General features: G+C 37.7%; 1 protein-coding gene across 1 annotated transcript in view; it reads right to left on the reverse strand.

Moving 5' to 3' along the window:
• mtrex (Mtr4 exosome RNA helicase) overlaps positions 1 to 25,047 on the reverse strand; it is a 45,577-nt gene that overhangs the window by 13,013 nt on the left and 7,517 nt on the right. The window contains exons 12-21 of the mRNA XM_030148704.1: positions 16,920 to 16,999; positions 14,473 to 14,583; positions 11,540 to 11,641; positions 9,759 to 9,884; positions 9,022 to 9,172; positions 6,894 to 7,066; positions 5,876 to 5,944; positions 5,673 to 5,798; positions 4,274 to 4,384; positions 3,986 to 4,174 (exon numbers count right to left, since the gene is read on the reverse strand). Coding sequence (XP_030004564.1) covers positions 3,986 to 4,174; positions 4,274 to 4,384; positions 5,673 to 5,798; positions 5,876 to 5,944; positions 6,894 to 7,066; positions 9,022 to 9,172; positions 9,759 to 9,884; positions 11,540 to 11,641; positions 14,473 to 14,583; positions 16,920 to 16,999 — 1,238 coding nt within the window. The remainder of the gene's footprint in view (positions 1 to 3,985; positions 4,175 to 4,273; positions 4,385 to 5,672; positions 5,799 to 5,875; positions 5,945 to 6,893; positions 7,067 to 9,021; positions 9,173 to 9,758; positions 9,885 to 11,539; positions 11,642 to 14,472; positions 14,584 to 16,919; positions 17,000 to 25,047) is intronic.

Here is a 25,047-nt window from a genome sequence, read left to right on the forward strand (position 1 = left end):
CCAGTTTTGGCCCACGGGCCATATGTTTGACACCCCTGCACTAAACCATAGTTTACAGAGGGTATGCACATGCGTCGCGTCACCCCCCACCCCCCAGGCCACGCCCCTCTCAGTCAGACTGAGTGTCTTAAACCAACCTGCTCAACATGACGGAGTATAGCAGTAAACACAGCAGAGAAAAGGATCATGGGAAATCTGAAATTAAATGAAGGACAGTTGGACTGGACATGGATCTGTACGAGCGACCAAAGAACAAGTGGTCCATGAACACTGACATGTGGACACAAATGGAGGATCCAGACCTGATCCAGGGGGGAGGGGGTCAGCGCTATTTGGACCTGAAACTAATATACATGGTTTCATCATCACTGACAACCAGGGTCCAAAACTAGGGCCCAGAACCAGCTGATCCAAAGGCTCCAAAACTAGGGCCCAGAACCAGCTGATCCAAAAGGTCCAAAACTAGGGCCCAGAACCAGCTGATCCAAAAGGTCCAAAACTAGGGCCCAGAACCAGCTGATCCAAAAGGTCCAAAACTAGGGCCCAGAACCAGCTGATCCAAAGGGTCCAAAACTAGGGCCCAGAACCAGCTGATCCAAAGGGTCCAAAACTAGGGCCCAGAACCAGCTGATCCAAAGTGCACTTCCAGTAGACTGTGGACTGACCCCAGTGAATATATGCAGGATCTACTGGGACTGAGCAGATTTACTGAGTCTAGTTCAGATCCAGTCCTTTATCCAACACAGATACTACTGCTGTGGACCAGCAGGGCACCACTGGATTCTGGGAAATTAGCAGATTTACACCACCTGGTTTAAATTAACACATTATTCTAGTAATATTATGGCTTTATTGTCAGAATATGACGACTTTAATCTCATAAACGAATGACATTTTTGTTAAATTATGAGGGTTTATTTTTTTTTTATAACTACGACTTTATTCTCATAACATTGTGATTCTTTTTGTATTCGACTTTATTCTCATAAAATTACGGGTTTTGCATCGATATTTTATGACTTTATACTTGTAGTGACCAGTGTTTTTATTTTCTCATGTGGTCCTAATACTCCGTCGTAGCTTTATTCTCCAGTTCCTCCGTATTTGTTAAAATAGGTTGGCCTCGGTTTCAGTTAGTTTACTAATCATGTAGGAGCACAAGGTTCAGAATCACAAAATGAAGACAAAAACCATGAAAGATCTGATCATGAAACCAAGAGCTTTACTCAGAAGAAACGTTAGCCAAAACAATAGGTCATTTCAGGTCTGATTGGACCCAAAAATACAGCATCAATGAATGTTAGCTGACACCAAACAGGATCCACAGATCTGGGTTTGGTTTCCTGGATTTGTGGATCCATCTACTTCTCTTTTCTTTGTCTTCCGGTGTCTGTAAAACGATAGCTCCCACTGCTTTTCAAACCTGTTCATACAATCAGTCACACAACAGCTCTTTCCCCATTTTTTAATTAAGTATTGTTCTTCAGTTTAGACAGGATTGAAGCCAACACTGTCACTCATCTCCCTCTTTCTGCCACTCAGTGGGCAGAACCACAGGGACTTCACATGCATACTCTCTATTAACATGTCACTTTACTTCGACTCCACATGAAGAGAAGTTCCCCAGGAAGGTGAACATTTAACTTACTTTTGCATTCTGAAACATGCTTTATGTGTTTTTTTTTCTATCTGATCTAAGGGACAGGGTGAGGCCCTGGTAAAACAATGCTCTGTCTTTCTTCCTGTGTTTGTCTGTGTGAGTACATCAGGCCATAACTGACCTGTTTGACATTAAAAGACAAAGAGCGGGCTATGCCTGGAATATAAAAACAGAAGCTCGTGTAGATTATTGGAAAGATAAAAACAATGAACTAAAAGTAACCGACTCAAAGTCACTATAACCACTAGAACAAAGCTGTTGGACTCCCACGCAAAACACAGGTTCCCACATATTTTTAGAGACAATACGAAACAAGACTGTCCAAATACTGAGAATAAAACTTTCTAGATTATTCACAATATTGACTTTGGTCAATTATTGCATGGAAACTCTTTATATTCACATAAAATATTGCAATGACTTGTTTGTAATAAAACTGAGCTAAAATTAATTACACAAAATACACATTTCTTTATGAGAAGAAAAAAAAAATAACCTAAGGAAAACCCTGAGATTGATTCAATGTTTAATATTTCTTTTCCGCTTCTAAATCTGACAGGTTTGCAGCTGGGATGTAAAAGGTGAGAAAGATGCACACCCTTCTATAAGAGTCTGGGGTTGGGTGTTGAAAAATAACGGTTGAATATTAGCTTGAAAATGTGGAATTACAGTTGATTTTTGCATCAGGATTGAGAAACAGCCACTATAATCAATGATTTTTATAATTAATGTTGTTTATTTCACTGAAATGTGTATGTGGTCTGAATTCCACAGCATTTTATTGAAGAAACTCTTCATATAGGTTGTATATTCACTTTTTGTGACCCTTAAAGCCTATTCTAGTATTACCCAGGGATTTCTGGTAATCTGAAATACACCGGTCCTCTGTGATATTAACCCTGTGCCAATCAGCCATGTCTGTAATCTGTTAAAATTAAAGTTCCACTGTAAACATAGAGGTCCTGTGATAATATTAGTCCCATGGGAATCAACACCTGTTAACATTTTCATCTCTGCTGTGCATTTATTCATCTTATTTCCTGGTCAAAAGATGACAGAGGCTGCACTGGTAATTTAGAATTTTCATTTATAAAGTGTTTTTGGTGGAAATTCAGGAGACATCACAAATATAGGATGGTTCAATGAAAGAGAAATGCAGTCCTTCAAAGGATGATAACATGGATGACATGCATGTCAGTGTACAGAAAGTCTTTCAGCAGGTATCTGTAGGAGCTGAACCTGACTTTGACATCAGAATTGGGGAATGATGGCAGTAGATTTAAGTAAAAAAAAACAGACTTTTTAAATAAATAATCCTGTGTAAATGCATGGCATGAAACACAGACATGGGGGGTTAATTTCCAAATCACCAGAGGTCCACGGGTTATACTAGTATGCAGTCAATAGAAAAGAAAAGTTAAATTAAGTTAAGACAAGACTAGTTATCCCACTGAGGAAATTTCACAGTTTAACAGGGGCAACATGCAACACATGCAAAGAAAAGACAGGTAAATATGGAGAGAAAAATAAGAAATTTGGTATTTATATAAATATTCATACAAAATTAGAATTAAAAATAAATAATCCTGTGCAAATGCATGGCATGAAATGCAGACATGGGGGGGGGGGGGTAATTTCCAAATCACCAGAGGTCCACCGGTTATACTAGTATGCAGTCAATAGAAAAGTAAAGTAAAATTAAGCTAAGCTAAGACTAGTTATCCCACTGAGGAAATTTCACAGTTTAACAGCAGCAACATGCAACACATACAAAGAAAGACAGGTAAATATCAGACAAAAATAAGAAATTTGGTATTTATATAAATATTCATACAAAATTATAATTAATAATAAATAATAATAATACATTTTATTTGTATAGCACTTTCATGGAACTCAAAGACACTTTACGCACAGCAGATAAAAACAGAAACCAAAAACATTAAAAACAGATAAAAAGCAGGTGCAAAAGGCAGGTATATGAATATATAACAATTAAATATTAAAAACTAGAAGCACTCGGAGAGCACAGACCTACACCAAGGCAGATTAGTGCCCCCCCCCCCAATCACCACCCAAATTTAATCATTTTTTCCTTGTGCTAGTATCAACATTTCCTGAAATTTTCATCCAAATCCGTCCATAACTTTTTGAGTTATCTTGCACACAGACAGACAGACAGACAGACAAACCAACGCTGGCAAAAACATAACCCCCTTGGTGGAGGTAATAAACATTAAAAGCAATCTTACATAAATGAGTTTTAAAAGGGATTTAAAGGTGTTGAGGAGAATTAAAATGAAATATTAAATGTCAGTTTCTCACCAGAGCTTTCTTCTCACAAAGGGAATAGACTGCTTCCAGGTTGGGGTCACTGTGCAGGGGGTGGGAGTACATGCGATGCTCAAAGGCCTCCACTTTCTGAATGACTTTCTTCAACCCTGGGTCTTTGATGCCCATGTCGTCTACGGGGTCGAGCAGAGGAACTCCATCTGGAAAACGCTTCTGCACCTCCTGAGTACAAAAGGTTATGAGAAAAAAAAAACAATAATAAGGTGATGATTTCTGTTGCGTTGGCAGTAGACCTTCGTCCAGTTCCAGTGTATTTCATACCTGTATAGATTTGAGCATGAGCTGTCTGTTGTCAAAGGGTCGCAGATCTTTGGGGATATAAAGTCGAACTGAGCTGATGGAGGTCAGGAGGTGGAGCATGACTGGGACCACCTGGATACAGAAAAACATGAGACATGAGACAAAAACATGAGTATTAGTAATCACAGTCAATGTTAGAAATAAGACAGTGCAACAACAGAATGTATGCTTGTGTGTGACTGATGGTTTCTGATTTTTTTTCCTATTTATTTTAGCTGCTTTTATCTGTATGTTTACAGTGGATTTTAAGATGATTGGATGGAACTTTTAAATGTCACTGTACTTGTTACGATGACTGGTATGGTATGGTCTGCTATGGTACGGTATGCTATGCTATGGTATGCTATGGTATGATATGGTATGCTATGCTATGGTATGGTATGGTATGGTCTGCTATGGTATGGTATGGTCTGCTATGGTATGGTATGGTATGGTATGATATGGTATGCTATGCTATGGTACGGTATGCTATGCTATGGTAAGGTATTGTATGGTATGCTATGCTATTCTTTAGTATGGTATGGTATGGTATGGTATGGTATGGTATGCTATTCTATGGTATGGAATGGTATGGTATGGTATGCTATGCTATTCTATGGTATGGTATGGTATGGTATGCTATGCTCTGCTCTGCTATGCTATGGTATGGTATGCTATGGTATGATATGGTATGCTATGCTATGCTATGGTATGGTATGCTGTGCTATGCTGTGATAAGGTATGGTATGCTATGCTATGGTACGGTATGCTATGCTATGCTATGGTAAGGTATTGTATGGTATGCTATGCTATGGTATGCTATGTTATGGTACAGTATGCTATGCTATGGTATGGTAAGGTATTGTATGGTATGGTATGCTATGATATGGTATGCTATGCTATGGTACCGTATGCTATGCTATGGTAAGGTATTGTATGGTATGGTATGCTATTCTATAGTATGGTATGGTATGGCATGTATGGTAAGGTATGGTATGGCATGCTATGCTATGCTATGCTATGTTATGTTATGTTATGGTATGGTATGGAAGTATGGTATGGTATGGTATGGTATGGTATGGTATGGCATGGTATGCTATAGTATGCTATGGTATGCTATGCTATACTATGGTATACTATGGTATGCTATGGTATGCTATAGTTGGTATGTTATGCTATGCTACTCTATTTTATTCTGTTGTAGAGTATGGTATGGTATGGTATGGTATGCTATAGTATGCTATGCTATGCTATACTATGGTATACTATGGTATGCTATAGTATGCTATAGTTGGTATGTTATGCTATGCTATGCTACTCTATTTTATTCTGTTGTAGAGTATGGTATGGTATGGTATTCTATTCTCTATGCTGGACCCACTTGCATCTCTCCGGCCTCCCCTGGAGCAGCAGGTTTCGCTGCCTCCGTCGCAGCATCTTTCACACTCTCCTTACTGCAGTGAACCAAAACCTCCACCACGTACAGCGGCTCAGAGTCCGAACCCGACTACAAAGGAAAAGCCCGTTAGTCACAGCCACATACAGATGGATCCGCTTATTTTTAACAGTGTGACAACAGCGTACCTTCACGTTAGCCTTCTTGCAAAAGTTTACAACCACTCCCCAGCCGAAGTCAGCGTCTTCATTTTTCACCTGTAACAACAACAAAGAAACTTTAAATGACACAAATCTAAATCCACAATTAGTGTTTTCACACAAAGTGGAGATTTCCATCCAAATAATTAGAATTAAATGGTTTCTCATATATACTGAAACATAATTGTGGAAAAATACATAGACAGACCTCAATATATGCGCATTTCTGTACATGGAAGTACACATTTGTCCAATTAAATCATTCAGCCCACCTGATTATTGATTATTGTAACCCAACTCTCTAAACTATATTAGACACCTTTGGCCTGATTCAGAGACGAGCATCTGAGGCATCACACTAGCCGGGCAACATATAAGCAATACCAGGATTCTCTTGAACAAAAGGCAGTTTAAACAAAAAACAATTGTTATTGTGATGCAGATGTACTATCAGATGGTACTCCTGTGGAACTTGTCCACTGTGTGCAACAGCTCAACGCTATTGTCCTTATAATAAAAAATTTAAAAAATAAAAATAAAAAACAATAATACTTTTTTTTGTAAGCACCTTTCACAAAACCCAAGGACACTGTACAGCAAAGGATAAAAAGACAATATATAAAATACAAATAAATAAATAAACAAATAAAAATACAAAGGAAAAGAAGTGCAAGAGATGTAGAACGGAGTAAGATGTAAGAGTATTATTATCACTTTCTTGAAAATAAGTTGGATTATGTTTTTAATGACAATGGAACACATAAATATCCACCAGACTGCACGTTTACTACCATTATGTAGAGAAATTCCCATGTGGATGTTCCATATTTCTGCATCACTCTAGTGTGTGTAAACGTACCTTGACAAAATTATACTTTTCTTTTATTCTTTTGTTCAGACAAGGTATAGTTTTTTTTTTGTTACCTGCTTGACCTTGTCTGAACAAAAGAAAAAAGAAAAGTATAATTACATAAACAGAAGACAAAATGAACGTCATTCACCGTACCTTGACGAGTCGACCGGGCTGTAAGAAGGGCAGGCAGTGTTTGGGTTTGTGGATGAACTCCTGGATGTCTTTGCCCAGCTTGGCCAGCTGCTGCCTGATTTTAAAGTAGGTAACAACGCTCTCTTCATTGGGAATGTCAATCTTGTGGTACTGCTCCTCCAACTTCTTGATTTCTGCACAAAAAAAAAAACAAAACATCATCATCAACAATGAGCCTGTTTACATGACCATAAAAGTCTGATAGCTGGGAATAATCAGATAATTGTAATAATCAGATCTAAGGTATTCACATGCACCAGGGTGAAGATAAGATAAGATAAGATAAGATAAAATAAGATAAGATAAGACTTTATTGATCCCACCATGGGGAAATTTAACAGTTTACAGCTGCAACATACAACACACCAGTGCAAAAGACAAGGCAGGTAGAAATAAACGTTCTTAAAGTATAAAAATTTAAGTATAAAATTTTAGAGATATTTACATAGTGATTGCACATATACATGATGTGATATAGGGGTGGTGGAGGGTCACTGTGTACTGTTATACAGTCCCATACTTTTTCAAAACTGCTACACCCCCCCCCCCCCAAGACCTTGACTTTGTGTACTTTTATACATGCGTGCCTACTTTTTTGTCAGTGTTAACATTTTTTATGAATTTTTTAAATCCCCCCATTTACTTATAATTAGGGATGTCCTGATCCGATCGCATGATCGGAAATCGGGGTCGATCACGTGATTTTCAAATGATCGGAATTGGGTGAAAATAATCGGATTTAACCTTATAAAACAACAAGCATGGCCATGTTCACGTTTTAAATTCATCCTGAGGTACAAAGAGATTGCCAAACGGAATGACAATGACTTAGTTTTAATTTTAATAAGTTCCACAATATCAATCTCAGGCGGGGAATTCAGACAACGTAATAGTCGTGAGCCGGTAGTTAGTAGGCTAACGCAGGGCAAGCGTGTCACCTTGGGACAGAGAAAATGTCTGCAGTTTGGAGGTATTTTAAACTGGACAGCGAAGGCAGTGCAACAGCCACTTGTAATGTGTGCAAATTGGGCATTTCGCGTGGTGGAAAGGACAGAGCTGCATTCAACACTACGAATATGATACGCCACCTGAAAAACAAACACCCTGCCCAATACTCCGAGTTCACTGTGGCAACTCAGACAAAGACACTGAACCAGCCGACACTGAAAGAGACGTTGAAAAATAAAGAGAAATTGCCTGCGGACAGCGAAAAGGCTAGAAAGATCACAGCCAAGATAGCTGAATTTATCGCGTTGGATGACCAGCCGCTGTCTGTGGTTACAAACGTCGGATTTCGCCGTCTCCTGGAGCACCTGGAGCACCTGGAGCCACGGTATGAGCTGCCTTCTCGTCACTACTTTACCAACACAGCTCTGCCGGCCATTCATCGGATCGGGACTCGGTATCGGCAGATACTCAAAATCAAATGACTCGGACTCGGGGGCAAAAAAAATGTGATCGGGACATCCCTACTTATAATGGCCAAAAGTTGTCTATGCTGTCATCAGGACACGCACTGACATGATGACATCAGCCGGATCGATGCCAAAATAAGCTACAATACATGTGAGGGGCGGGGTTTGCTGTGCCTGGCACCACTTCTTTAAGATCCATTTCATTTTTATGTTATTTCAGTATATTCATGTATTTATATATATATATATTTATTTATTTCCACTCACTGTTGAGAAAACGCACACATCAGAGATATAGACTTGAAAATTGAGCCTACAGTACACATGTAAATATGAACGAATGTGTGTGAATATCTGTATGAGCCCAAGATGTACACATCAGGGGGAAATTATTACAAGCAATTAATAAATAATAATAATAAAAAAAAACCATTAAAACAGGACCTCATCTTTGAAAGCAAAAAACACCAGATGCCTTTTTAACGGCGTTACTGTAAACTGTATGGTTTTCATTAGTAGACAATGGGATCTGGGCTCAGCAGGAAACAGCCTTTCAGTATAAGTATCTGATCCATAAACCAAAGGCATCTACCATACAGACACCCCCAGATTTACAAAAGAGGTTAGAACGAATAGTTAGTATCTCACGCAGGAACATGTGGAAATGGTCTTACTTTCCACCACGCCGGGTAAAGCCCTGTAGTGCTGGAACTGGTAGAAAGACTTCTCCAGCATGTACTCAGGGTTGATCTCCTCCACACGCAGCAGGTTGAGCACCATGTTATAGGTCAGATGGAAGGCACTATTTAAAGGGTCTGCAGAACCCTGCGCAGGAAAAAAAAAAGCACACAAACATGGATCAAATTACAGTTTTTAAATCTAATCAGCTCTTATTAATTACTCTTTTGTTTGAAACATTAAATTGCGGTATTGTTAATTATCGGGAGGTAAGTAGGAACATTGTCTAAATCTGATTTATGCTCCGGTGCAGAACCACAGATGTGTGCAGAACAGCTTGGAAGCAGAGCGCTGGGACATACTTTTTATGAGCCGCTTTCAAAAGGTTTGCAACAACATTATTTATAGTAGCGGAAGATAGAAGTGTGTCAAAACAAAGACATATTTGGCCTCCCTGTGACTGTGTGGTGTCACTTTTTGATTAAGTACCAAATGGCTCCCGGTAGAGAAAACAGCTTTAAGTGTCACTTCTGCTCTGACAAGTTTCCATTCAACGGTTCAAACAAGACAGTAGGGAAATATGTTTCAGTGATGGGATAGTGAGACGTTTATTAGAACAGAAGAACGTGTAGACAGCGGCAGGAGAGGCTGACACATGACTCGTGGCTGCATTCACAGATCTATTCTGAACTTTTTGCGGTAAAAGTCGTCTTCACACACTGATTCACCGTACCTTAAGTAGCTGTTTGCCCACAGCTGGACTCATTTTCTCGTCCACCATGAAAATAACTATTCCTCTGTCGTCCATTCCTCTCCTTCCAGCACGGCCAGACATCTGGATGTACTCACCTGATGTAATCTAGACCATGTGAAAACATACACAACTTGTTACACCATGTTTCTTTACTTATACCATTTTGCATGAATGATGTTCTAATAAAAACTCCAAATAAAGCAATAGCCTGTTTTGCTGTAACTATTATGTTTTTTTTTTAATCCATCAGAGGCTGAAAACATCTAAAGCAGTGGTTTCCAACCTTTTTCAGCTCATGACCCCGTTTTAACATCACAAATTTCTGGTGACCTCAGACATTCAAAACTGGGATTTTTTTTGGGTAAAAATTTGTTTTTGATCGTGTAATAGTTTGCTATATTATGTTGCAAATAAATGTTAGTTTTAGATGACATTTAGTCCATTTAATGTATATTATTATGATGGAGGCAGAAAAGTCAGGTTGAGATTAAACTGCACAAAGGGAGAATTTGATTTTCCTTGGTCAGGATATGTACAGTCAGTCCAGCTTTTATTTACAAGGCTGACAATTAATACTGAACAAACAAGAACTCAAACTATGAATTATGAAAGAGCTGCAGCATCTGAAACTGACCACAATGAACATGTGACAGATAAACAGAACCACAGTGCTGCAGTTTCAGACTCACAGTTTGTCATGTCTGTTATATATTGTGACTGTCTCCCTCAACTCACCATATATTTTTTATTAGTAATTTTTTTTTTTTAAATTTTATCAATTACTAGAAATTTCATGCAACCCCATTCGAACTCCAGGCAACCCCACGTAGGGTCCCGACCCTAAGGTTGAAAAACACTGATCTAAAGGTAAGCACAGGTAGACCATGATGCGCACACAACAAAGAAAATAACCATTTTAGAAAATAGATGTGGCATTTATACCTAATCTAACACAAAAATCTAAATGATGCAACTGACTTCGATGAAGGGACTGAACCAGTTTTCCACCAAAGACTAATCTCTAAACACGTGGCTCTGATTAAACCCCCTGATCCCTATTGGGGTTTTTTAAGCAATAAAAACACAAAGGAAAGCAGATAAGATGACTATGGTGTTGAAATGATGTGATCCTCACTCGGGATCAGCTCTTGATGTGAAACGCAGTGTGTTTGAGGAATGAGAATGGTGTGTGTTTCAGTGCCTGCGTGGAGCTTTGGCACCGTCACACACACCAGATGTTCCTGATGAAGCTCTTGGAGGGCAGTTTCCTTCTCATTGCAATCTCTTCAACTGTGTGTGTATGAGCGAGTTGGAAATGCATGTGCATGAAGTGAAGATAAAGGGTGCTTCTAAGAGGCGGCAGCTCCACACACATGTATACACACACACACACACACACACACAACCCTCAGCTCTTATAAACAATACGTGGCTGTTTATGTGGCGTTGTGAGGCTGCAGAGCTTCAAGACCTTATAAAGGCCTCACAGCAGCAGCAGCAGCCTGGGTGACAGCTCCACACTGCCCACAGACCAGCGCTGTTGATTTAAAGAGCCCACTCTGATCCACAGTGTTACTATTTCACTGTTTTTTCTCAAAGTAGAGTAAAATAAGCTACTACTGGATGTTTATGGACTGAAATAGCAGCCCGGAAAAGACCTGTCTTATACTTTTATGTGGAAATGGGAATATTTAAGTGGAACAAATGCAGAAATTGTCTCAGGACATTTGACATGTGCGTGTATGTGCGTGCGCTCTTACAAAGCGGTGATTCTTGCCATCAAACTTCCGTGCGCTGGTGAAGAGCACAGTGCGAGCGGGCATGTTGATTCCCATGGCGAATGTCTCTGTGGCAAAAAGGGCCTGAGAAGAAAACAAAGAGTCATCCTACACATGCAGCTGATCAAACTCAGTTAGGATTCTCTAGTGCAGGGATGTCGATCCCATTTTAGTTCAGGGGCTACATCCAATATGATCTGAAGTGGGCCGGACCAGTAAAATAATAACATAATACTATATAAATAATGTCCAATGTCCAAATGTATAAGTTCAAACTTTTCTTTACGTTTTGGAGTCAAACTAATAAAATTACACAACGTAAATATTTACATTTTCAAACTAGCCTTTAAAAAATGTGAATAACATGAACCACCATGAAAAAATTAAATTCATAAAGAAAAATAAGTGGAATTTTAACAAAATTATGCCTCAGCTTTTCATTTCCATATGTGCATTACAACTTACAGATCACAGTGGATCTACAAATACACAAAACATTTAATAACAGGCAGAATATCAGTAAAATGCACTTACTTCTCTTAAGTCATTTCAGATTGTTCATTTTTGTTCAGGTTATTCACATTTTATGTGAAAGGGTAGTTTGTAAATGTAGACATTTTCATGAAATTTAACTTTTTTACACCATAACATAAAGAAAAATTTGGAGTTATCATTATTTATAGATTATTATGATAATACTTCACTGGTCTGAACCACTTACGATCAAATTTGGCTGTATGTGACCCTCCAACTAAAATTATTATTAATATCTTCCGTGTAATTTTTGCATTTTACAAATTCATCCCCGTTAGCGGGCTGGTTTTGGCCCCAGGCCGTCTGTTTGACACCCTCTAGTGTAACACTGTAACAACAAGAATCACACACTCACAGTAAACACTTTTCAAGATAGGTTTTAACCAAATATAAAGCCTAGTTTTGCATAAATCATCCTTTATCATTGCAGGTAACCATGGCGATGAGTAGTTTGTACTAAACAGTGTTCCCATTCACAGGCAAGTTTCACAAAGGAAAACAGTGATTACAGTCACTTAGGTTTATCTCTGTTTTGCCAACAGGTAATAATGTGAATGTGTCACTGGTAGGTTTAACCCTTAAAGACACACATAGTTTTGTGGTATTTTTCTCCAGAATTAACCTGTTCGAAGTGATATATCAGTATTTATTACATCATCCACTACATTTTTAAATGTATTGATAGGATTAGCAGTTCAGAAGTTACTTAACATTTTAGATCAGTAAATGCTTTTGGTCACCAGCAGCTTTTTATGTCTTAGAGGGTCAATTCATTTCAGTTCAGTTCAGTTTTATTTGTAGAGCCCTATATCACAACAAGGTTGCCTCACAGGGCTTTACAGAATTAGTTGGATACGAAAACAAACAGTCAAATAAACAGTAGATGAAGGAAATGGATTAATGGCTAAAGGATCTGTAACATCTGAAGAGTGGTTTTTCCAAGTAAACCTCTCTCAGTTTACAAAACAAAACATCATTGATTCCTGCTGCCATCAGTCTTTGTTAATGCCCTTAAATGGACACATTTTTGGTCCATTTACCATCACAAACACAGAATTTGCAGATTCTTTGTTTTTCTTTTCACTACTTTGTTTTACTTACTTACTCAGTTTTTTTTAACCAACAGCCATTATGACCCAAGGACATGTGATATTTATTATCTGAATGTTCCCACGGTTTGAACTGAAATGGGGAAGCAAACCTTCAGTTTTGCCACCCCCCTCTGCCTGGAATACTCTTCAATCAGAGCTGAAAATGTCAGAACTCATCTCACTACATGCTTTTCACATTTTACCGACTTGACAGCAGGAATCCTTTGGACAGTGCCTGTGTTTTTAAATTGTTTGCTGATCTCAACCAAATCTTGCACTTTAACCCTTTTATGACTGTGATTATAACAGGCCGCCGAGGTGTCTTCATGTTTTCTTAGCAATAAAAGTGTCATAAAAAGACTTTTTTCTTGCCAATTCTTTTGCACCCTTCTTTTCAGGAAGAACTTAACTTTCAATATCTGGCCATTAATTAGAATTATTATAAATAATTAATGCTTAATGCACGACTGTGGCTCAGTTGGTAGAGCAGGTCGTCCAATGACCGAAGGGTCAGCAGTTCGAATCTTGGCTCCGACTGTCCACATGTCCAAGTGCCCTTGGGCAAGACACTGAACCCTAAACTGCTCCCAGTAGGGCCAGGCAGCGCCTTGCATGGCAGCAGCCGCCCACTGGTGTATGAATGTGTGTGTGAATGGGTGAATGTAAGGAATTGTAAAGCACTTTGGGTACCATTAAGGTGTAGAAAATGCGCTATATAAGTTCAGTCCATTTATCATTTAAATCAGTGTGTTTTAGTAAAAAAGAAAAAGGTTTAAGTCTTCAGCATAGTTATTATCAGAAACAGCTGTAAATGTAACTAAACTTTTTTAAGATTGCAAAAATAAACCTTCAACTATTTTACATCTGCTCAAACATACTTTTTGGTCTTGAACATTCAGTATCCATATTATAGCTTCATACTTCTTGTTATTTCCAGGCGTTTTTTAGCCTCTAAAGAAGTCTCTGAAACAGTTCCTTTCTACTTGTAATAGTTCCACATCGCTGCCATAAATTATTATATAGTGTTGGAAAGCGCAGGACCTCAGCTTTCAGATGCCATTTGAATTTTGTGGATAGCATAAACGGTTCAGGAGTTACAGTCATTTGAATGATGTAAAGTGCAAAATGCAGCACTGGAGAGACTGCAGTTGTTAAAGGGTTAAATAAAGGCTTCTTTTTTTTTTTTTTTTTTTTTTTTTTTTTTAATCTAAGCTGCCCCGTGTATGAGCATTCTTTTATTTTATTATTCTGACGGTTTGTACAAGGCATGAGATGCAGAAACAGCTGTACCTTCAGTAGACCTTCAGAGAAAAGGATCTCAATAGTCTCTTTCAGAATAGGAAGGAGACCTCCATGATGGATTCCTATTCCTCTCTTCAACAGTGGCAGCACGTGCTCCACCTGTAAAAAAAAAACAAAAAAACCCAGAACACAAAGTTTAGTGGATAAAAATACATTTAAAAACAAGTTACATGAAATAAAAATGTGTTTGAGTGTTCTGAAAGTGCAGTCTGTGTGTAGTATTGGTAACAGTGTGTGAGGAAACAATCCAAGCCTCATAGTGGAAAAGTGTGATGTGTGGTGGAGTCTGCCAGGGCTCGTGTCACAGTGGTCTACCCACTAACAAGTATTACCTCAACACCACTGCTTTTCATGGTGTGACTCATCACAGCAGGGCAGAGAAACAGGAGCAGGGTTAACATTATGACCAGAGCCCTTTAACCGTCCTCTCATGGTAGGAAATTAAACGTTTTATAAGGTGTGTCAATCATATAGCGCTGCATCATATTCACTACTGAAAATAGTTGTTTTTTTATCTGAGAATCATAGTTTTCTAAAAAATATTTCACATATAATTTTTATATGCATATTTACTCTATCCTGCATATATAGTGGCTGTTTTATTTATTGCTGCTGCCTCTTGAGCCAACTCCATGAAAATTTCAGTTTTGACGTAAAATCTGGAATGAAAAATAAAGTCCGTCTATGTCTCGATCATAAGAAAAGTTATCTCATGACACTTTACATTTAGAGCTGCTCCAAGATTAGATAAGGTAAGGTAAAGTAAGGTAAGATCTTTTTCTTTGTTGTTTTCAAAAAAGTGCTTTAAGAAGAAGAAGAAGAAGAAGAAGGAGGAGAAGGAGGAGAAGAAGGAGAAGAAGAAGAAGAAGGAGGAGAAGAAGAAGAAGAAGGAGAAGAGGAAGAAGGAGAAGAAGAAGGAGAAGGAGAGGAAGAAGGAGAAGAAGAAGGAGGAGAAGAAGAAGAAGAAGGAGAAGAGGAAGAAGGAGAAGAAGAAGAAGAAGGAGAAGAAGAAGAAGAAGAAGGAGAAGAAGAAGAAGGTGGAGAAGAAGAAGAAGGAGAAGAGGAAGAAGAGGAAGAAGGAGAAGAAGGAGAAGAAGGAGGAGAGGAAGAAGGAGAAGAAGAAGGAGGAGGAGGAGAAGAAGGAGAAGAAGAGAAGGAGAAGAAGAAGGAGAAGAAGAAGGAGAAGAAGAAGAAGAAGGAGGAGAAGAAGAGGAAGAGGAAGGAGAAGAAGAAGAAGAAGGAGAAGAAGGAGAAGAATGGACAGTGCCTTAAGCCAATTCACAAACACCAACAGAATTCCAGGAGCAAACACTTCCTTTTAACTGGCAGGAACCTGGAGCAGACCCCGACTCTGGAGGATGGACGTCTGCCTTGACCAGTTGGGGTTAAAGGAACTACTCCAAGTACTAACAGTTTATATAGTACAACTACAGCTGTTAGTACTGTTATACAAACCTCTACCATCTATGTAACTGTGTGACAGGGTTCCTACAGGTTTCTACCAGATATATTTAAGATTTTTTAAGATCTTTTTAAGGCTACTCAGAATATAATTTCATACCCATTTCAGCCATACTGGCAAAAATTCATGACTCCTAGAATTTAGGAAAATGTATTTATTTACTCCAACGCTTTGATTCTCATAGTTCAGAGTTTAAGTGACTAGTTCTTGCAGAAGGTGCAGTGAACTTCAAACACGTTCACCTCCACTCATGTCAAACAGGTCGAGAATGATCTTTCCCCAGGCATAATTAAATTTGCACTTCCCCATGTTTACTTTTCACTTCTGTGATCATTTCTCACCGGGGGCTGCAAAGTTAGTGATAACCGGTTCCTAATTTCAGTATAAATTCTTGGGTTCGAACTTGTATTTACATAATAATAAATAAATAAATCATAAATAAATAATACAGCAAGTATTCACACAGTACTCACTTTATTTTTTTTTTACCTATTTATTTTTCCTTGCTTAATGTTCAGTTTATTACCTTTGTTTCCTTTTAGTTTAAATTGTTTTAATTGTACAGTTTATTTCCTTTATCTCATTTTAGTTTAGTTTAATTGTTTACATTAGCCATGTGAAGGGAACTTGCAAAAGGAAGAATTACATTGCTATGACAATTTCTTGAATTTTGAATCTAGACTTTTGTTGAACTGAGTCGACTAATGTTACTTTCTTTACAGTTTGGACATTTAACGGACACATTTAAACACAACACAGCAACACGTTTATGGCAACATAATGCAAGACCTACTGTATCAAATTTAATACCTTTTAAAGACTTTTTTAAGGTATTAAATGCAGAATTCTTAATTGAAGACTTTTTAAAACCCTGTAGGAACACTGTATAATAAACACTATTACAACTATATGGATAAATGAGTGATGATGATGGAGGGAAGAGAGAAGGTCCATTTGTGAATGCGACGTTCACCTGAGGGAGTTTCTTGTCTTCATCTGACAGACAGTCCACTGCGTTGTTGAACACTTCTTCCACCAGACGTTTCTCCTCATCTGAAACAAATAAATTGTACAGGAAGTGTTTAGAACATAAGCAAAAAACTTTTACAATCCATGGATCCATCAGTGGGTCTGTGTGACTTCACTGAATTTTACATTTTCTTTTTTTTTTTTAGGATTTTATTTTTCAAGGAAAATTTTATGCAAGAAAAAAAGTAAAATAACAACAATATTTAAAGAGGTGTGTACATAATCAAATAAATTACAATAACAACATACAGGGAAATACAGTTTCCTAAAGAAAAGAGAATATATAAATAAAAAAGAAAAAAAAAAGAGATTTACACAAAGTCCAGTCATTTTAATAAGATATATGTCCTCCATTTCTATCATATTTGATCAAATCTATCATTTTGGAGTTTGTTGTAAAATGTGATTCATTCCATCACAAAAACCATGAAAACAATTTGATGCTAGTCCTCCAGGGTTGGGGCATTTACATTCAACCATTTTTAGATATAACTTTCCGAGCAGCTACACCAGTGTTTTTCAACCTTGGGGTCGGGACCCCACGTAGGGTCGCCTGGAATTCAAATGGGGTCACCTGAAATTTCTAGTAATTGATAAAAATAAAGTAAAAAATTACTAATAAAAAATATATGGTGAGTTGAGAGAGACAATCACAATACATAAAAGACATGACAAACTCTGAGTCTGAAACTGCAGCACTGTGGTACTGTTTCAGTATTAATTTGCAGCCTTTGGACTGACTTTATAAAATTCTCCCTTTGTGCAGTAATCTACACCTGGCTTTTCTGCCTCCGTCCTCAATAATATACATTATATAGCCTTAATATTGTGTAAAATTAACTTTTATTTGCAACATAGTATAGCAAACTATTACATGATCAAAAACAAAAAAAAATTTTTGCAAAAAAAAAAGTCTATGTTTTGAATGTCTGGGGTTGCCTGAAATCTGTGATGTTAAAATGGGGTCAAGAGCCAAAAAAAGTTGGAAACCACTAAGTAATACTCAACATTCCAAACAAAAATTTAGTGTCCTTATTTGTGTCCAATGAGTAAATATAACCAAAAAGCAACTCATCCCAGTTGATAATTGTCTGCACCCTTAAGATTTTCCTAATCTCTAAATGAATTATATTCCAAATGTTTATAATCTGAGGGCATGACAGAATAGGTGGAAATGTTTTACTGCCCGAGTTCCACAGTTTCTCCAACAGCTGGAAGAACCTGAATAATGTTTGATTTTTACATTTTCAAACAGACCTTCTCTCTACACGAAGTCACTGATTTTATGAGATGATGGGATAGATTTAGGGGGAAACTGCTTGCAGTAATTTTCCGTAATTTCATTTGTAGTTTGGGTTTCCAAAACACTGAGTTTTCTTCAGATTTGTTTTTGTTTTTAAGCAGCAGGCCATGATTCAAGCTGAAGTTTAAAGACAGAAATAGAAAACGGTTGGCTCAAACAACAGAACTGTTTTAAGTAGTGTAACATAAGCAGAAATGCAGGCCTACTTTGCCACCACGGCTGTGTCATATCATCATGCTAATCACATTACTTATTTTCAGCGGCTGGTTGGTGATCTCTGTCCCTCCATGTCCATGTGGAAACTTAGTCACAGGTCTTTTTTTTATTCATAAGACTATTCTGGGAAAATGTCCTTGTTATGTTCCTACATTAGTCAGAAACTTGGAATTCCACTAGGTTGGAAGGTTTGTATTTATTTTTAATAACTAATGACTTCTCTGACACAGGGACATAAAAGTTAATAACAATGAACAACAGACAATCACAAAGAATGAAAATATTACATTAAAAAAGCAAGTTTATGTCATGAATAGAGAGCACAGTTTCTAATAAAACTTATTTAATGGAGGAACAAAGAGTATAAAGAACTACACGTGTGCAATAAATTGTATTAGAAACAAGAAAAGCACTCAGAGAGCGCAGACCACTGCCAAGACAGATCTGCCCCCTCCCCCCCGCTCACTACCAAAATTTAATCAGTTGTTCCTGGTGCCAGTATCTACATGTCCTCAAAATTTAATGAAAATCCGTCCATAACTTTTTGAGTTATCCTGCTAACAAACAAACAAACAAAAACACGCAAACACACAAAGCAAAGTGATCACAATACCCCCGGGCGGAGGTAACTATTCTTTTCGGTGTGGTGTTAGAGGCATCTAGTGGTAAAGTTGCTGATTTCAACCACCTGAGTACCCCCACCTTGCTCTATTGTGGCTGCAAACACATGGAAGTCCTGAATTACACTGAATTTTGTCCCTTCAAAAGGGGATATTAACACAGATCTTTAACATTAAACATAGTAGGTAAGAGTAAAACATCTTAAAGCTGCAGTGCTCACAGAGCTGGAAAGAGTTTGGCTGGAAAAGCTTGATTAGATATTTCATTACACCACATCAAAAGTCCCACTATAGAGATAACTCCCCAATTTGCTGGAGAAAATGTGGTAATACAAATGCAAATCATTGTCATCTCTTCTGGAATTGTTCTGTTATCGAAAATTACTGGAAGGAAATACAGAAGGAAACACAAGAAATTATCGGGAGCCACTTATCCTTTGAATGTAAATCTTTATTTTTTGGACTTATAGCAGAAGGATGGCCAAAGAGAGACAAATATTTATTTAATATCCTGCTAATAGCAGCCAAAAAAGCCATCACAAGAAAATGGCTTTCATCGGAAAGCCCAACGCTGAGTATGTGGATGGACATTACAGTGGACATATATAAGATGGACAGACTGACTGCAGAGGTGAACTATAAGAAGGACTTGTTTGTTACGCGGTGGAAGAAATGGATGGAATACATCATGCCATGCAGACCGGACTTTGATACTTTTATTTTTGAATAGAAGATTAGATATAGTAAACGCAATAACTGCAATTCACTCCCTACTTGTTTATGTTCTTTTTGTTTGTTTCATTGTTAAAAAATGGGACATTCAGATTAACATAATGTTGATGACATTTAAAATGAATATCTTTGTCAACATTGATACAGAATGTCAATAAAAAGTGAATTAAAAAAAAAAAAAAAAAAAAAAAAAAAAGCTGCAGTGCTACAGCATGGGAAGTCGAATATAACCCACCAGGAGTTAACTACATCCCACCTCAAAGCCTCCCAGAACATCCATGTTGAACATAAACAACAAATATGGAGGACCGCAGATCTAAGCTCCTATTTGCTTTCTTACTGAACAGGCATTTTGACTGTCGACAGTACGGTGTTCTTATATATGCAAACAAGATGGAAGAGGCAAAACAACGGCTGAAGTTTTTTTTTCATTGCAAACTTGCACTCTGCACGCCGCCATTGTTGTGTTGACGTCACGTTGTAGTTAGCGGTGAGGTTGGAGTAGTTCGATCTGGCCCCACTTTGCAACTAGGACCCCCAGCTTTGACTAGGGGTGTTAGAAAATATCAGTTCTGCAATATATCACAATATTTCAGTTCGCAATACTGTATCGACATTAAAAAGTACTGTATCGATATTTTTAGGCATTTATTTAAATGCAGATGTTAATATTCATTATTATTTAACACTGTTTTATTAAATAATGGTTATTTGAAGCATTCTAAAAGTACTTTTTACTGTTTGAGGGAGGAAGATGTTAGCTCCTTTGTTGGAATTGCACAAAAATAATGTTCTGATGTTAGTTCTGAACAAATAGAATTAGAATATTTAAGCAGGATCTTAAACTGTAATGTCTGTAAAACATAATTTAAGTTTTAACAGGAAAATGTTGTGATATAGCATTAGATCCTGTTGTCATCAAATAAGAATGCGTTTAGCATTTGTGCATATTTCTGGTTTAATTCAGTTCTTCCAGGAAACAATCATTTAAAAAAAAAAGAGAAAAAACAAAAAATTGTCTTTTTAACAGATATATGATATATGATGATGATATATCGTATTGTGATCCTAGTATTGTGATTTGTATCATATTGCCAGATTCTTGCCGATACACACCCCTAGCTTCGACAAGCATTCCAATACATTTTACCTAACTGGATGTCGGAAACTTCCCACCTCCCAGCACTTTGGAACACACCGTTAGAACCCACCAACATGCAGTCCCCAATGTGGTGGTGCACCATCTACCTGGAAAATAATAGTTGGTTGAAGGTCATCCAGTTGTGGTGACACATGTTCAGTCAAAAGGTGAAGGTCTGCAGTAATTGACCTCTCGAAGAAAAATGGACCAATGATTTGAGCACACATGATCCAACAATGTGATTAAAAACTTTGATAACCACTAGGGGTGTGTTTCGGTAAAAATCTGGCAATACGATACAAATCACAATACTAGGATCACGATACGATATATCACGATATATCATGATATATCATGATACTGTTAAAAAGGCAATTTTTTGTTACCTCCGCCAAGGAGGTTATGTTTTTGCCAGGGTTTGTTTGTTGGTTAGTTAGCAACATAACTGAAAAAGTTATGCACAGATTTGGGTGAAATTTTCAGGAAATGTTGATACTGGCACAAGGAACAAATGATTAAATTTTGGTGGCGATCGGGGGGGGACTGATCTGCCTTGGTGGAGGTCTGCGCTCTCCGAGTGCTTTTCTAGTTTGTTTCTTTTTTTAAATGATTATTTCCTTGAAGAATTGAATTACACCCGAAATCTGCACAAATACTGAACACATTTTTATTGGATCACAACAGGATCTAATGATATTTTACAGAACGTTCCTGTGTTAAAACTTATAAACTTACTTTTACAGACATTACAGTTTAAGATCCTGTTCAAATATTCATATTCTATTTGTTCAGAACTAACATCAGAGCATTATTTTTGTGCAATCCCAACAAAGGAACTAACATCTTCCTCTGTCAGACAGTAAAAAGTGCTTTTAAGATGCTTCAAATAACCATTATTTAATAAAATAGTGTTGAATAATAATAAATCAAATATAAACAAAAAAGAAAAAAAAACAAAACATAAATGAACCTCCACAACAGCTGCATTTGAATAAATACCTAAAAATATTAGTACAGTACTTTTTAATATCGATACAGTGCTGTGAAATGAAATATCATTATATATCACAGAATTGATATTTTCTAACACCCCTAATAACCACTGGATACATAGAACAAATCTAATAAACATCTCATCAATTGCTTTTGTGATATTTTTTTTTAAATTGTAAAGAGACTTTGTGGACACCCTGTAGATCAACATGAGACCAGTACAAACCAGTGCCTTAAAGGTACAAAAACTGCTGCTGAGTCCACAGTGTAACCTGGATCTGTGTCAGCCTGTCAGTCTCTGCATGGGCTAATCAATACACCTCCGACTCGCTGCTGTGTTTGCACTGACTCCCTGCATTTATTCAGCTGCTTTTCTGTTTTGCTGCACCAGTCGGTCCTCTGGCTCCAACGCTACTCTGCCATTCCACAAACACTGCCCAGAAACTCTGTGTCACAGCAGCACAGAGCAGCGAGAAAGAGGGGCGTCTTAAAGTGTTCACGACAGAGACTGAAGAGAAGACAGGAATGGAAAGGTAAAACCAGGAGGGACGGAGCCACGTGGATCCTAGGCCTCATCATAACACAGCCTGCACACTCACAAACACAGGAAATCCATCCCATCAACAACCTGCCCACATATACTGGTTTGACAATACAAGCTGGAGTTAGAGACGATAACAAAACAACAGCTGTCTGTCTTAGAAGAGAATAATGTCAGTTAACAGCGACTAATTGACATTATTTCAGCTCAAAAGGACAGAAAACCAAGCAAATTTGCAAATATTCTCTAATCCTTGGAAAATACATCCATCTCACTAACATGAAAGCATCATGGTTGTTTTAACTACTTACATCCACCCCCCCACCCTGAAGCAGAGGCAATGGGTATTGTTTTTGGTTTGGTTTGTATGTTCATTTGTTTACACTCTAGCAGCAAACCTATTGGTTGAATTCATACTAAATTGGGTTTATAGATTGCCAGTGACCCAGAATAGATGTGATTACATTTTGAGAAAAGTAGGTCAAAGTTAAAATTTTTTCATGATTTTTTTTAATCCCCCCCCCCCCCCACACACACACACACACACACACACACACCACATTTACTTATAATGGCTGAAATTTCACACATCAATAACTAGAAAAGCACTCGGAGAGTACAGTCCTCCACCAAAGCAGATCAGCCCCCCCGATCACCACCAAAATTTCATCAGTTGTTCCTTGTGCCAGTATCAACATTTCCTGAAAATTTCATCAAAACCCATCCATAACTTTTTCAGTTATGTTGCTAACTAACCAATAAACAAACAAACCCTGGCAAAAACATAACCTCCTTGGCGGAGGTAAAAACATCCATTTTGTTTCAATTTACTTCAGACATGGCATATATATAGAGGCAATTGATATGCTGACATCATCACATGCATAGACATGATGACATCAGCTGAATCGATGCTAAAATAAGCTGGAATATGTGCGAGGGGCAGGGTTTGTTGTGCCTGGCACCATTTGTTTTGACTATAAAAAGCATAGAAAATATACTGTGAATGAGCCCTTTGGCCCATTTTTCCAGAGCACTTTGAACTTTCAAACTCTAGCAATCATTTACAATTTACTGTATGTTGTAATTCTGCTAAAACAGCTTCTTCTCCAGCGTCTAGTACAGGCATGAGTGAAATTACCATAAAGAGCCAATAAAGCCTATAAAGTGCAACGTCTCAGGTTTAAGAAACCGTTGGAATTTTTCCAATAGCCCAAACAGTGGAAGTGTTACAGCCATTCAAACTGCATATGCACAGGGTGTGTCAACAATGACATATCAGGTTTTCAAGAGTTAACTAGTATTTCAGCTTTTCCTGAATTACGTAAAATGTTCTTCTATCCAACGAGAATGAACTGAATGATATTATTGGATGTATCGGCCTCTTGTTCTAGGAAAGTGTTGTTTGCTCTAGAAAAAATTCCCAGAATAAATTAGATATTTGGAAATGTGAAGTTATCTTTGGAGCAGGGCTTTCATTTGTTTTTAGTGATTAAAAAAAAAAAAAAACTGGCAGTGTTGATAGAAAAAGGCCTTGGGTGTTGGAAAAGCCCGACGTTAAAACAAGCCTACTCATATGTAAGAATGTCATAAAGCAGGGAAAACAAACGGAGATGGAGGAAGGAAATGTACAACTTCATAAGCTTTACTTCATGTAAAAGGCCCAAAGCCAGTGGAGGTGAGCCAGGTTTAATGGAGTGCTGGATTATCTCCCGCTGTGCAGAGATTTGTCTTCATGAAGCAACCCTTCACTCATCACTGGACCACCAGCAGGACCAGCTGCGCAGGCACAATCAACCATATTCATGGCATTCGCTCAGTAGGGAGAGAGTTCATTCAGCTCAGCCTGCCAACAATTTAGCATTTTGGTGAGCTCTTTCAGTTGCCTAATTTCAACTCCCTTGTTCTCTTGGCAGTTGGTCTTTCCAGAGGAAAATGCCAAAACAAAGAAAATTTATATGAGCCTATCTGTGCAGATTTTAAATCTAACTAAAAGTATTGTTATGGTTAATGTGCTGTTTGTTCGACATGTGAACTTGATAATGTGATGACAAATGTATGAAAAAACCTCTATGAAAGGATAATCTGACTTATTTGCTCAGTTTGTCTGTTATAATAACTAGTGTTGGGAGTAACGTGTTGCAAAAGTAATGCATTAAAGTAACAGATTACTTTTTGCTATAATGCAGTAATGTAAGGCATTGCTAATCAATAGTGATATAATATGAAAATTTCATATCACAGTTATTGTGACCAGAATTATGACGGTTATCATTATTATCGCGGTATTCTTGAAATGTGCTCAAAATTTTCAAAAAGTACTAATACACACACTGAAATAATTCAACCAAGTTCTATTTTGGAAAAAAAAAAAAAAAAACACTTATAAAACTAGAAGCACTCGGAGAGTGCAGACCTACGCCAAGGCTGATCAGTGGCCCCCCCCGTGGGCCCCCCCACCCCCGATCACCACCAAAATTTAATCATTTCTTCCTTATCCCATTTCCAACAAACCCTGAAAATTTC

The sequence above is a fragment of the Sphaeramia orbicularis genome, chromosome 12, assembly GCF_902148855.1.
Source record: "Sphaeramia orbicularis chromosome 12, fSphaOr1.1, whole genome shotgun sequence".
Lineage (NCBI taxonomy): Eukaryota > Metazoa > Chordata > Actinopteri > Kurtiformes > Apogonidae > Sphaeramia > Sphaeramia orbicularis.